Consider the following 15421-nt stretch of genomic DNA (forward strand, 5'->3'; position numbering starts at 1 on the left):
GTATCACACTCTGTCATGTCTGTTTCTGTTGCTTTGCCATCATGTCCAAGTGTGGTTTCGTAAGGAAACTGAAGGTGTGTTGCTGTCAGCTCTGACTAGGTGTTACTTTTATATGTAAATACACAACTTTCTGAGTCATTAGTACATCATTCTGGTGTTAATTGTTTTCGTAAGTTTAAAAACCGGAACCAATGTCAAGGACACATAAACTTATATTCTACCACTAAATAGCTGTGGTCTCAAAAATAACAGACCTATGTTATATATTCCCCAACACTGGTGATCTTTGCCCATTTTCATTAAAAAAATATATTTTCCAAAGACATACTGTATTTTATTTTCCTTTTAACTCAGTGTGTTTCTCTTTGACTTAAAATGTGATTTGCAAATAATGAGACCTGCACCTCTCCTTAGCTTGTGCCGCCTCTGCATTCAACGCAGACTGCACACATATTCACACACACAGCTCACACACAGCAAGCATGGATTTGGGGGGAGGGTGACGGACAGTGCCTCCAAGAGGCTACTACTTGGGCGTCTTCCACCAGGACACGAGCCTGGTGGGCAACTGACACTCATCCTGGTCTGCAGGGACCCACTCTCACTTCTCACCAGTAACTTACTTTTACAGACAGGGGACTTCCCTGTCCATTTCATGTCTGCTTTGCACGTCCTGTGTTCAGATCCACCTGCAAGGAAGAATCCTGGATGGCAGGTGTACACCAAGGTGTAGCCAAAGGTGGGGAGGTCTATGGCTCTCACATCTGCATGGGCTGGTGTTTCAGGCTGGCGGCAGGCGTGAGCTGAAATGGGATTTAGTCCATTAGTAAGTCCATTGGAGCCTAAGCATGTGTGTCAAAGGAAATACAGAGAAAGAGATGGAAATGGCTATAGAGTTAGTTTACCATTTAAAATTGAGAATACAGGAGCTTTACAGATCACTGACATTCTGGTCTCTGCAGCTTACAGCACAGCAGAGCCTTGGTGTTGCCAGGTCTGTCTCTTCCTCTCCCCTACCCTTCCCTCACTCTCTCCTCCTCCTCTGTCTCTATCTGTCTATCTGTCTTCTATTTATCACCTGTTTATCTATCATCTATTTATCTAGTCTCCTTCACATACATGTGTATATGTAATTATGTACAGAAATTTAGAAAGCATAGTTTTAAAATAAACACTTCTGACATACTGTTAACATAAATGGGGCCTCCCTAGTGGTTCAGATGGTAAACAGTCTGCTTGCATTGCAGGAGACCTGGGTTCCATCTCTGGGTCAGGATGATCCCCTGGAGAAGGGAATGGCTACTCACTACAGTATTCTTGCCTGGAGAATTCCATGGACAGAGGAGCCTGGTGGGCTACAGTCCATGGGGTTGCAGAATTGGACATGACTGAACAACTAACACTAAGATAAATAATATGTGAAATTTCTTAAAAGAGCAGTCCTTTAAACCAAACACAGGCAGATTAATGTGTATTTTAAAATATGCTTTGGTTTTTGTCCAGTGCCAACTAGCAAATTTACTGCTCAGTTAAATGAATAATTAATTTTGGCCAAAATCCACTGTGTGTTTAGAAAATTAAATTAAACTGAAATATAGATTCTTATTTCATTTAAAATATCATTTAGGAGTAAATAAGGTTGTAATTGCTTTTGTTGTTTAGTTGCTAAGTTGTGTCTGACTCTTGTGACCCCATGGACTGTAGCCTGCCAGGCTCCTCTGTCCATGGATTTTCCAGGCAAGCATACTGGAGTGGGCTGCCGTTCCCTTCCACAGGGGCTCTTCCCCACCCCCCAGGCTCAAACCTGCGTCTCCCGCATTGACTCTTTCCTGCTGAGCCCCAGGGGAGCCCCGGGGTTATAAGGTGCTGTGTGTGTGTGCTGTGTTAAATTGCTTGGGTTGTGTCTGACTCTTTGGGACCCTATGGGCTGTAGCCACCAGACTCTTCTGTTCATGAGATTCCCCAGGCAAGAATACTGCAGCGGGTTGCCATGCCCCTCTTCCAGGGATCTTCCTGACCCAGGGATCAAGCCAAGTCACTTACTTATGTCTCCTGCATTGGCAGGTGGGTTCTTTACCACTAGCGCACCCTGGGAGGCCCCATGCTTGATCTCAAATAACTTATCATTCTTTATAGAGTGCACATTTATGTCTCAAATAAAGGACGTGGCCAAGTATTATAAAACAAGCTTATATTATTAACATCATTAATACAATCTTTTTAAGTATTGTAATATTTTTCACTTTGACAAACTTTCAAGGTGGTGGTGCTTTAGTCACTAGGTCGACTCTTGTGACCCCATAGACTGTTGCCTGCCAGCCTCCTCTGTCCATGGGATTTCCCAGGCAAGAATACTGGAGGCGTTTCCATTTCCTTCTCCAAATTTTCAAGGTAATGAAGACCTAATGTTAGCAAGCTCCACACACAGACACACACCCCTAGGTGTATATACATACATATACATGCATGTATGTGTGATATCTCTGTATAATATTCACATAGAGGATTCACGTAGGGATTTAGAATAGAGATGATAGCTTTGCAAAAAATACTGATACATAAATACACAAAATTCACAACTTACATACTCAGAACATTCTTGTATATAGCTAATGGGGAAATAGATGGGGAGACAGTGGAAACAGTGTCAGACTCTATTTTTTTGGGCTCCAAAATCACTGCAGATGGTGACTGCAGCCATGAAATTAAAAGACACTTACTCCTTGGAAGGACAGTTATGACCAACCTAGATAGCATATTAAAAAGCAGAGACATTACTTTGCCAACAAAGGTCCGTCTGGTCAAGGCTATGGTTTTTCCAGTGGTCATGTATGGATGTGAGAGTTGGACTGTGAAGAAAGTTGAGTGCCAAAAAATTGATGCTTTTGAACTGTGGTGTTGGAGAAGACTCTTGAGAGTCCCTTGGACTGCAAGGAGATCCAACCAGTCCATCCTAAAGGAGATCAGTCCTGGGTGTTCATTGCAAGGACTGATGCTGAAACTGAAACTCCAGTACTTTGGCCACCTGATGCGAAGAGTTGACTCACTGGAAAAGACCCTGATGCTGGGAGGGATTGTGGGCAGGAAGAGAAGGGGATGACAGAGGATGAGATGGCGGGATGGCATCACCGACTCGATGGACATGAGTTTGAGTAAACTCTGGGAGTTGGTGATGGACAGGGAGGCCTGGCATGCTGTGGTTCATGGGGTCGCAGAGTCAGACACGGCTGAGCGACTGAACTGACTGACTGACTGAACCGGGTAAGAGTTAGACACTACATTGCCCTAGATTGGTAAAGGATGAAAGGTTTATTACTAATCATTACATTTTCCCTAATTCTAATGATTAAATCACAAAACAAAACTTGGTCCTAAGTATTTGAATTATCAATTCATATGGACTCCAAAAAGAACAGTTTAAACACTTGTATTAACTTTGACAAGTCACATGATCTTCAGTGATCCGAGGTGAACGTCCTAGGGGAGCAGGAGCACATGCAGGTTTTCTCTCAGTGAGTGTTAACCAGCATGTTATTCACTGGTCTTTGGTTTGGGATAATTTCTCAGGCTTTGGGGCCTGGGTATCACCGGAGGTACCTGGGAACTACAGACTGGGGTCCCCCTCCTCCTCTGCACCCCACCCGCCCCTGGCCCCCAGAGCCTCAGATATTGCAGGTATGTGCAGGATGGGACTCAAGATTCGAACTTCAGCCAAATTCCAGGTGCTGCTGCTGCTGCTGGTTCTAGGGAATCAGACCCTGAGAAACGAGTTTAGGGAATGGAAAGAGACAAACAAAAATCAGCCCCTCAATGTTTCTCAGGAAGGTGAATTCTTCCAGCTGCAGGAGAGCGGACAGGCCCTGCCCTTGCACAGGGTCACACTTACGGATGCACTCTGTCTGGATGCCGCTCCACGTCAGGTTCGCCAGGCAAGTTCGAGTTGTAGAGCCTTGAACATGGTAACCTTTTCGGCACCGGAAAAACACCATGCTTCCAACCTGGAGGGGAAAGCCAGCACCAAGCTCAGAGGTGCCATGGACACACTCGCACTGGAAAGCATGCTCCAGGGTCAGGTGTGAACCAGCGTGTACATGTAAAATGTGGGTTAAAGTGTCAGACACAGTTGTTCTTGTTTAGTTGCTCAGTTGTATCCAACTGTTCTGTGACCCCATGGACTGTAGCCTGCCAGGCTCCTCTGTCCAAGGTATTTCTCAGACAAGAACACTGGATTAAGCTGCCATTTCCTTCTCCAGAGGATTTTTCTAACTCAGGGATCAAACCCACATCTCCTGCTTGGCTGTGTTAGACACAGTACAGGTTATTCAATGGATTGTGTGAGGTCTTAGATACAGTGACCCACAATTATTTAGAAGCAGTTTATTTGGGTAACAAAAGTATACCTTTTCTCTTTAGCTTTAGCCTTATCTCTCTTTAGTTTGTGATAATTTTCCTTTCCTTTTCTTTTTTTTTCCCCTCTGCTAGTCCTATTCTGGCCTTCCCAGGTGGCTCGGCAGTAAAGAGTCCACCTGCCAATGCAGGAGACCTGGGTTTGATCCCTGGGCTGGGAAGATCCCCTCTAGGAGGAAATGGCAACCCACTCCAGTATTCTTGCCTGGAGGATCCCCGTGGACAGAGAAGCCTGGCGGGCTCCAATCTGTAGGGTTGCAAAAGAGTCAGACAAGACTTTGAGACTAAACAACAAGTCCTATTCTAAGCAATTAGTGCTTGTTAGCAAGTTACTTTAGCACTTGCGGGAACTGGCCTGGAGACTGATAAGGACTCTATCATAGAATCCTCCAGAACTATTCTTCTGATGGTCTCAGTCATCTCTTTAAAAGATGGCATCTGGGTTTTTAAATGATTAGTAAATCTTGCCTTGGGTCCAGCCTGTTATCTGGGGTAGTGTAACTACTCTGTCATAAGGGGAATGGTGGGCCACCCCTCCCGGTTAGCTTCTCACAGCAGATTGCAGGACTGCATCACTGGAAGCAATCGTCATGAAGGTTCACTTCCTACAGGCCACATGCAGGCAAGTTAGGGATCACTGAAACCAGGGGTGACCACAACTTGGGTTTCTCATGATGAGTTAGTGAGAACGCCCACATCTTGTACTTTCTGGTGTTGCAGTGTGTTCAGCATATGCCAGAAAACGTGACCTGAAGCTGTAAGGCCACACACGAGACCCTACATAAAGTGCGCTAGATTTAACCCGGGGACCTGTGAGGCTGTCCTTGCAGAGTGAAGCGAGGCTGTCAGGAAGGAGCCAGTGTGGCATCAGGGCAATCAAATGAGGACAGTTTGCACTTCAGGAAAAAGGAGGAGAAGCGGCTGAAGAAAAGGGACTTTTATTCTCAATGAATGGGAATGGTAACTTGAAAGTAGTGTGTATGTTTAGCTCTGGCTTTCAAAGCTATCTGATCAGAGAACCTGAAGTCACTCAGTTACTTAAGATGGTTGAAACATTTTATTTCAAGCTTCTTTACTTTCCATTTTTAGGTGTTTCTCTGATATTTGTGTTAACATAAGTGTTAATATACTTTGAAGGCATTTTCTTCTTCTGTTTTTGTCTCTGGGATTTAATGTTATTCACCTATTCTATCTGGTCACCAAGTGGAGTCCTCTTATGTGAATCAGTGGCAAATCACCCTCATTTGAGATTTTCTGTGCCAATTAAGCAGACAGAAAGAAATATACATGCTTTCAAATAGAAATTTATATAGCAATTAATTCTGTGTGAATAAGATACAGTTGTCTCAGTTCTAACAGTTAACATAATAAGCAGAAATCCTCTCTGAATGGACTATATTTGGGCAAATGTAACATGAGTCAGATATGTACATAGACACATGTATATTTAAGTATCAATTACATTTTAAAATAGAGAAAAACATAGCAAAATAAAAATGAAATACCTCATATCCTCTTGAGCTATTCTGTATTCCAAACTGTGGAGTACCAGGGTCTGGGCAGGTGTTATGAGCAGGATCTGAAATTCACAATTATAAAAAAAAAAAAATCAAAGAGAGCCAGATATGGTTATTACAAGAATTCTAATATTTTTACTAAAAGGCCTTACAAAATTCAGAAAATTGTGTTTTGACAAGTGGGCAAGATGTTTTGCAAGAAAATTAAAAATTAAATTGCTATTTTCATCTTTTTTCTGACTTCTTTAGATGTTAATCTTTAGTGCTTTATCAGACTCTAAATTGCCCTGAATATTATTTTCTATGTCAGAAGAAACACATTCTTTTCCATTCTCTGGTTTAAGTTTTCTCTACTGACATACTGTATTGGTTAGTTAATGATATATATAGTCTTTAATAATTACCTATTATGACCTTTTATTTTTTGTTGATTTAATTAATCACCATCTCTTTTGGTCATCTATTATATTACTCTAAACATCTTAAACTAATTTTCCTAAGGTTTCAAAATGTGGAATATACTTAATGCTTCAAAATAAAAGCATATGGTAGACCAACAGTGATAGTTTTCCAAAAAATTGTACTACTTCAGCAATCAATGAGTGGCCTCAGTATGTCAGCTCTCCAGCTGCTGATGGGAAAACAAAATAGATAACTTCAAAAAAGTGTTTTCAAGAGAAACTAACCTATTGGAGGGAAGAAAAAAATATATATATATTTTTAGTTTTCCAGATATAGCTAAATAAAGCAATAGTTTTAGCCCAATGGCAGTAACTTTAATTATAAAAAGCAGTGTTCCAAAGAAATCATTGTTGACACCGTATTTTTAAGTAGATATTTACTTTCTTAGAAAATAACCAGGGATAGAAGTCATCCCCTGCTTGCTGCGTGTGAGCAGAAGGCCCTCTCACGCTCGGGGAAGCAGGGCGTGCAGCGGCCGGCCATCACTCGCTCAGTCTGCAGGGCGAGGTGGAGCGAGGCTGGGAGTGAAGCAGGGAGGGTTCTGGTTCCTCTGTCACTGACGCAGTGACTGTCGACCAGTATAATTTCTACCTGAACCCTTCCTATGAGACAGAGATTTAGTCTAAAAAGGAGGGGTTTAGGTCACGTAGAGCATCTCTTTTAACTTGTAAGTTTCACTTCATGTTGGAAGGTCAGCAGAGCACGCGTGACCCTGTAGCCCTTTCAGCCGTGGCTGACTGAGCGGGTGGTTTACTGGGGGTGGGGGTGGGCTGGGGGAGAGGATGTCAGGCACTGAAGTGGGGGCCCTTCTGGTGTCACGGCAACAATGAGATCTTCAGCAAACTGGTCTTTCCCCTGAAGATCGCGGTTGTCAGCTGACATGGGCAGAGGGGGGCTGCCAGGGTAAGAGAGTCTAGGAGCTGTTTTTAAAGGACTTGTCATGTCAACTCCAAGCTCCGTGGCAGGATTTAAAAGAGGCTGCCATCAGCATGGCTGGTCAGCACCTGCACAGAGCATCTCCCAGGAGAGCATCACCTGTGTGCCCACAAATGCTCCCGCTTTAAAATGAAACGCCCTCTCCCCACCCCCAGGGCTGTCTTGCCATCATTACCGATGCAGGTGGGCTGGACGCCACTCCAGGTGCCGTCTGCCTGGCAGACTCTCCGGGACGACCCCACCAGGAGGAAGGGGGACTTGCACTGGAAGAAGACTTCAGATCTGTAGGTGAAGCTCTTGCCACTGAGGCGCCCCTCAGCAGGGATGCCGGGGTCCCCACAGAACACAGCTAGAGAAGACAACCAGGAGGTCAGTGCACAGTCTGTGCCTCTGGGTGAGGTTCATCTATTCAACTTGTCTAACTACTTTCCATTAAGTCCTCCCATTAAGCCCTGGAAGGCCCAGTGGGTAAAGAATCAGCCTGATATGCAGGAGACGCACGTTCGATCCCTGGGTAGGGAAGATCCCCTGGAGAAGGAAATGGCAACCCACTCCGGTCTTGCCTGGAGAAGCCCATGGACAGAGGATCCTAGAGGGCTATAGTCCAATGGGTCACAAAGCACCTACACACATTAAATCCTTGGGAACCAACGATGAAGAAAAGGACAGAATCTGCCCTTGGGCAGCGTGTGTCACACGTGGAGTCTTTAACCTGTTGCCCCCTGGCTACAAGTCCCGCAGGCTCTCCTGCTCAGACTGCAGCCCGAGGTTTGTGTGCCGTGGTTTGTGCTCCTGAGGACTTACGCAGGCACTGGGGGACCTCGCCTCTCCAGACCCCCCGGCCTTCGCAGGAGAGGATGGCGGGCTGGGAGAGCTGGAAGCCATGGGTGCAACTGTAGCTGATGCTGGCACCCCAGCGGAAGTCCGTTCCTTCCACCTTCCCGTCCTGGACCGGAGGAGGCTGGCCGCACGTGACAGCTGTCAGAGAGCAAACAGGATTCAACATTCTGGAGTTTCCGCCACAACACAGCTCTCCAAGGCCTCACATTTTAATTTCACCCATGTTGCAAAAGACATCTACATGGGGCTGAATTTTTTAATAGACAAATTACTGAAGAAGATAGTAAATCAAAATAATAAAACTTTTCTCTAACATTTCCTCATTAATTTAGATCAAGTCCATAAAAGCAAAGCAAAGTCAAAGCATATCCCACCATAAAAGAAGGTGGAGTAAATGACAGTCTCAGTCTATAAGACAAGAAAGAAAGACTGTTGTTCCACTGATGTGTTCTTACGATGGTTACCAGAGGCAAATTCAGTCAGAAGAATGGTCCTATGACATGAGTACAAACATTTGAATTTATATAAACAGATGGCAAGAATTTCTTTATCTGTACTTTTTTCTTTATATAAAAGAAAGAAGTGAAAGTCATGAAAATGAAAGTGAAGTCACTCAGTTGTGTCCAACTCTTTGCGACCCCATGGACTGTAGCCTACCATGCTCCTCCGTCCATGGGATTTTCCAGGCAAGAGTACTGGAGTGGGTTGCCATTTCCTTCTCCAGAGTCTTTATATAAAGATAGCATATAGTTTCCAAAAGACATAGGTTGCTGATGCACTTGCTGCAGAATTGAGCACTAACACTTGCGTGGTTAGAACTTGCACTAACACTAACACTAAAGAAATTCTTTGCCTGTAAGAAACCATTTGCCAGGGCTCTGTCTCATCCAGGGGCTTCGAGGGAGAACACTCTTTCCAGGAGTGAGCGCCCGCTGGTGCTGGCATCTGCCTGGCCCACTCCAGCCATTGTTCTGCGACGCCTGGTCTAAGAGCTCCCTGAAGACCCAAGAGCTCCGAGACTTCACACTGGAGGAGGTTTGTCGCTGACAGTGTGGGCACGGAAGGTGGTGGGAGAGGTGACTCAGCCGTATTTCCTCCCCTGCACTTTCTCACGGGTGCTCACACCTTCTCACGTGAGAAAGACACAGACCCAGCCACGCGTGCATGCCCGGAAGCTGGACACGGGCCCTCCTCTTGCCATCCACCTTCCCTCCATTTGTGCACTCATTCAACAGAGATTTCTGCAGAACCCCTAGCGAAGACTGGGGGAACAGTCTAGACAGGTCGACGTCGGGTTCCAAGGCCCCCAGGTGGGAACGGTGATGAGTGACGTGACTCCAGGCAGTAGTGGGCAGGGTGGCCAGCAGGAGAAGAGACAGGTCTCATCCGTGAGGGCCGGGTTGGCTGTGGAAGGGTTGTTAATCCAACAGACACTAAACAGAGGGACAAGATCTACCCAAATGTATCTGAAGTCCAGAGAGCAGACATTCTAGGGATAAGCACGTGGACACGCTCACTGGACTAGAATGCTCCCAACAGGACTGTGTGAGCTGCATTTAACACCCTCTTAGCACCTGCACATGGCTGCACGGTGTTAATAACTGCAGCTGGGAAGAAGGACATGAGACAGGGCTCCTCACCCTCTGATGGGAGGAGACCAGGATGCACCAAAACCGCCCGGGCCGGAGGGCGTAAACAGGGCCCTCGGGGTGGGGTCTCCTCTGACCTCACAAGACTGTCCACACAGGACGCACCCTCCTCCTGAGGGTCCCTGCTACTCCAGCTCCCAGCTCCTCCCCCTTCCTCGTCTGATGACGATAAGGCACCCCTTTCTCCTGTGTGGTCACTGCCGGCCTCCACGCCCTCTCCTGACCCGGCCCCTCCTGCCCAGCTGAGAAGACCTGCAGCTCCATCTGGAGCTGGTGGAGACGCTCACCCTGCAGATCAGCCCTGGATCAGTGATCCACCAGCCCCTTTGCTCCCCTAGACGCCTTCTGCCTGCTCACTCTCTCCCTGAAAAGTCCACCGGCCAAGTGGGGAACCTCCCTGTACCCCCTCCTCGTGGTGGGGCTTACTTAGTCTCAGCACCCGAGGCCCACCGGCATCAGGACACTGGCGGTCTCTGCCACTGTTCTGCCCTATCTGATGATCGGCTCTGACCCGCCTCTCCAGCCCCATGATGACGGCCACAGACTCAACACAGCCGCGCACACCGAGACAGAACTGGGTCCACAGCACCAACTGTAGAGTCGTCCCTGAAGCCAGATGTCGCCAAGACCTAACCTGTGACCCGAGAATTTACTGCAACTCTCTGTGAGTCAGTCTCCGGGCTGTAAGACCAAGATTAAGGTAGTAAGAAGAGGAAGTGATTTAATATTTGGGAATGAGTTTACAGGAATGCTGAGCACATAGAAGGTCTCCACGGATGCTTGCAAACTGATGTAAAACGTTAACTCAATAAAGAGTCTCCATGTGTGAGTGACGCACAAGAGAAGCCCCAACACTCGCCTTTGCAGGTCGGTTTGCTGTGATTCCAGGTACTGTCCTTGGTGCAGCGGATGGTGGGGGACGTGGCGGGCTCCATGGTGTAGCCGGGGTTACACTGGTAGCTGACCGTCTTGTTGAAGGTGAAATCGGTCCCGAACTGGATGCCGTTCGCCAGGGTCCCTGGGTCTCCACAGCTGATGACTAACCAGCAGAGAACAGACACAGAGAGACACAGCATCATCACGGGATGACTGACTCCTGGTTTCTGTTTAAGGGACTCTCCTTAAGCTGCTCTTCAGAGCGACGACACAGTGGCTGAGCACAGCGATGCCAGCCTATCTCTGGGGGACAGTTTCGCTGGCCGGCCGTCAGGAGGCTGCATGTTTGGAACCGCTTATTTCTACTCCACTGGTGGTCGGCTTTGTGGATGACAACTGTCATCCACGTTCTGTCCTTAACTAGATGTCGTGAGGGGTCACCCCACAAAGTCAAGGACAGAGACACAGGCTGAGATCAGAGAACCAGGCTCCTGCACCATTTCCCTTCAGACTAACTGGTCTACAGAGAGAATGAACCTTGCCTTTTCTGAACTCAGTTTTATAATATCCAACCCAACCAGTCAGGCAAAGCATTTTTAACCATATAATTGAGAAAGTGAAGAAAAGTCTAGAAGTGCTTAGACAGTGGTCCTATTAGCAAACATACATGTGATATAATCCTTTTTCCCTAGGGAATAAACAACACAGCCCTCTAAAATCAGCTCCTTTCTCCCAGTCCAGTGCGAGTCGCTGTGGGGACTGGGTCTGGCCAGGCCGGGGCCACTCACGCGTGCAGTCGGGGGCCGTGCCGGTCCAGGTGCCGTTGGCGGTGCAGTGGCGCGTGGTCAGCCCTGAGGTCCTGTAGCCGTCCCAGCACGCATAGACCACTGAACTGGAGAACAGCACGCCATCGCTGCTGACGATCCTGCCGTGGGCGGGCGTCCCCGGGTTCCCACAGGACACAGCTGCGGGGAGACAGAACAGCAGCGGGAGACCCATCACCACGGGATAAACTCGAGAGGTCAACAGCCGTCTGTGTACTGGACCGCGCATTTATTTAAGAAATCATCAGAAGGACACTGTGGTCCTGCCCCACCCCCACATCCTCTGCCTGCCTTTTGTCTGTAGAAAAACTGTAGCCAAACAATGAATTTAATCAGAGAAGTGAGAAAATGCAGAACCAAAGAAAGCAGTCCAACAAGACAAAATAATAATAGTTTAGTCATAAGTCAGGGCCTTTAACAGTTCCTCCTCCAGGGCTGTAGATAAAACTGTGAGCCGTGTTCTGTGAGCTCTTGTGCAGAAACGGAGACCCCCGCCAGGTGGAGAAGTTACCTCCACCATGAGCGGACTGCAGCCGTGACACAGGCTGCCACAAGTCTCAGGACCGGCCTCGAGGAAATGGGGACAAACTGGTCCTGGAACTGAAGCCTGGCTGCACTCAAAGAGCCAGATGACGCTGGTCAGACCACCGACGACCAACCTGAAGATGCCTGTCAGAGCTGTCTGTGCTGTTTCTGCATGAGGCTCCCTCCTCCTGTCTATAAAAGTTCTCTATTTGTGCTCAGTCGTGTCTGACTCTTTGTGAGCCCATGGACTGTAGCCTGCCAGGCTGTCTCTGTCCAAGGGACTTTCCAGGCAAAAATACTGTTGTGGATTGCTATTCCCTATTCCAGGGGATCTTCCCCACCCAAGGATAGAGCCTGAGTCTCTTCCATCTTATGCACTGCAGGTGGGTTCTTTACCACTGAGCCATTGGGAAGCCCATAAAAGTTCTAGACCTCGACTGGCTTTGGAATGGCCACACCTTAAATCTCTCTAAATGACCACAGTGCTGTGTATAGGCATGAAGACTTCAGCTAAGATGGGCAGTGTGACAGGTCTACACTCTGAGTATCTATCAGGTACGTTCCTTCCTCAGCAAACAAGGAAACGCAGCAGCTGCTGGGTGTGTATCAATGTGATCTCAATCCATTACAGGATTCTGCCTTTTTTCCATTGAACCTATTTACCATAAAGATGGTTATTTTTCCTTCTTAATCCTCCCACAATAATGCACAACATACAGACATACAAAGGATGTGAATTCTAATAAGAAGAATGTATCATGAGTCCCTTTTCTCAGAATGACGAAAATATTTGCAAATATTCTGGCCTATTTAGCTGTTTCACTTTCAACTCTAGCCTGTGAACAAAGACACACTCTCCTTTAAAATATGGAAGAAAACACATTGCAAAATAAAATCCACTATAATAGAAGTTTATGGAATTGCCTATCATTTTATGTTAAAAAATTCACATACTCGCAGATCTGATTTGGACTAGATCTTGTTTGACAAATAAAGAGTATACTTGCTGGTGCTTTTATATTTGTACCTACGCTTCCCTGGTTGCTCAGATGGTAAAGAAGCCGCCTGTTATGTAGCAGACGCAGGTTTGATCCCTGGGTTGGGAAGATCCTCTGGAGAAGAAAATGGCTACCCACTCTATTATTCTTGCCTGGAAAATTCCATGAACAGAGGAGCCTGGTGGGCTATGGCCCATAAGGTCACAAATAGTCAAACACAACTGAGCAACTAACATTTTCATTTATCTACATCAGATATAAAATAACCAGTTATAATCCTCTTCCCTGATGAGTCTGGGTTACAATCCCTTCTAACACAGACCGTTCAGTGGTTTATTGGTTGACATTTGAGATGAGATATGTTTACCAATCTTGAGGCAGACGATGCCTAACACTCTCTAAAGCTCAGAGTCTTTTGATGGTTGTGACATAAATTAAAATTTCACTGCAAAAATCCAAGCTGTTGGCCTACTCAAGACCATTACTCCATTGCACAAATGGATTCATTGCTTCCTATGCACAGTTATTGTTCATGAGTATGAACTGAAACAGCAAAGAATTATATTGATCCAACTTGTAACAAAAGACACCCATGTCACTATGTTTTATTCCAGTCATATCTGCTATTAAAAATTATGTAGCAATTTTCTTTTTTTTTTTTTTTTTTTAATTGTCACCAGTTGAATACACTTGGGTACCTAGCTTTTGGGCCAATAAACAGCACAGGGACAGCATCCTAGAACCCTTTACACTCCTCTTCTGAACCACACTCCCCCTTCTTCCCCCAGGTGACCACCATCGTGATTTCTCTTTTTTCTATTTTTGTATTTTTTTAATTTATTTTTATTAGTTGGAGGCTAATTACTTTACAATATTGTAGTGGTTTTTGCCATACATTGACATGAATCAGCCATGGATTTACATGTATTCCCCATCCCAATCCCCCCTCTCACCTCCCTCCCCACCCCATTCGTCTGGGTCTTCCCAGCGCACCAGCCCCAAGCACTTGTCTCATGCACCCAACCTGGGCTGGTGATCTGTTTCACCCTTGATAATATACATGTTTTGATGCTCTTCTCTCAAAACATCCCACCTTCACCTTCTCCCACAGAGTCCAAAAGTCTGTTCTGTACTTCTATGAATGTTTTGCATATAGGGTTATCGTTACCATCTTTGTAAAATCCATATATATGCATTAGTATACTGTATTGGTCTTTATCTTTCTGGCTTACTTCACTCTGTATAATGGGCTCCAGTTTTATCCATCTCATTAGAACTGATTCAAATGAACTCTTTTTAATGGCTGAGTAATATTTCATGGTGTATATGTACCACAGCATCCTTATCCATTCGTCTGCTGATGGGCATCTAGGTTGCTTCCATGTCCTGGCTAGCATAAACAGTGTTGCGATGAACACTGGGGTGCATGTGTCTCTTTCATCTCTGCTTTCCTCAGTGTGTGTGCCCAGAAGTGGGATTGCTGGGTCATATGGCAGACCTATACATAGAAAACTATAAAACACTGATGAAAGAAATCAAAGAGGATACAAACAGATGGAGAAATATACCGTGTTCATGGATTGGAAGAATCAATATTGTCAAAATGGCTATCTACCCAGAATAATCTATAGATTCAATGCACTCCCTATCAAGCTACCAATGGTATTTTTCACAGAACTAGAACAAATAATTTCACAATTTGTATGGAAATACAAAAAACCTCAAATAGCCAAAGCAATCTTGAGAAAGAAGAATGGAACTGGAGCAATCAACCTGCCTGACTTCAGACTCTACTACAAAGCCACAGTCATCAAGACAGTATGGTACTGGCACAAAGACAGAAATATAGATCAATGGAACAGAATAGAAAGCCCAGAGATAAATCCACGGACCTATGGACACCTTATCTTCGACAAAGGAGGCAAGAATATACAATGGGAAAAAGACAACCTCTTTAACAAGTGGTGCTGGGAAAACTGGTCAACCACTTGTAAAAGAATGAAACTAGAACACTTTCTAACACCATACACAAAAATAAACTCAAAATGGATTAAAGATCTAAATGCAAGACCAGAAACTATAAAACTCCTAGAGGAGAACATAGGCAAAACACTCTCCGACATAAATCACAGCAGGATCCTCTCTGACCCACCTCCCAGAATACTGGAAATAAAAGCAAAAATAAACAAATGGGACCTAATGAAACTTAAAAGCTTTTGCACAACAAAGGAAACTATAAGCAAGGTGAAAAGACAGCCCTCAGATTGGGAGAAAATAATAGCAAATGAAGCAACAGACAAAGGATTAATCTCAAAAATATGTAGCAATTTTTATAAGTGACCTGTGAGACACTAATTCTAAAATAAAGCAGGTGACTGTTGAAATAT

The 15421-nt window shown here is 45.6% G+C and overlaps 1 protein-coding gene across 1 annotated transcript in view; it reads right to left on the bottom strand.

Annotated features, from left to right (window-relative positions):
* The window catches only part of CSMD1 (CUB and Sushi multiple domains 1), a 2014689-nt gene that overhangs the window by 26216 nt on the left and 1973052 nt on the right, over positions 1 to 15421 (bottom strand). Inside the window, exons 58-64 of the mRNA XM_043893675.1 lie at positions 11476 to 11652; positions 10671 to 10850; positions 8127 to 8300; positions 7498 to 7671; positions 5913 to 5986; positions 3887 to 3998; positions 624 to 803 (exon numbers count right to left, since the gene is read on the bottom strand). Coding sequence (XP_043749610.1) covers positions 624 to 803; positions 3887 to 3998; positions 5913 to 5986; positions 7498 to 7671; positions 8127 to 8300; positions 10671 to 10850; positions 11476 to 11652 — 1071 coding nt within the window. The remainder of the gene's footprint in view (positions 1 to 623; positions 804 to 3886; positions 3999 to 5912; positions 5987 to 7497; positions 7672 to 8126; positions 8301 to 10670; positions 10851 to 11475; positions 11653 to 15421) is intronic.

This window comes from Cervus elaphus, chromosome 32, assembly GCF_910594005.1.
Source record: "Cervus elaphus chromosome 32, mCerEla1.1, whole genome shotgun sequence".
Classification (NCBI taxonomy): Eukaryota; Metazoa; Chordata; class Mammalia; order Artiodactyla; family Cervidae; genus Cervus; species Cervus elaphus.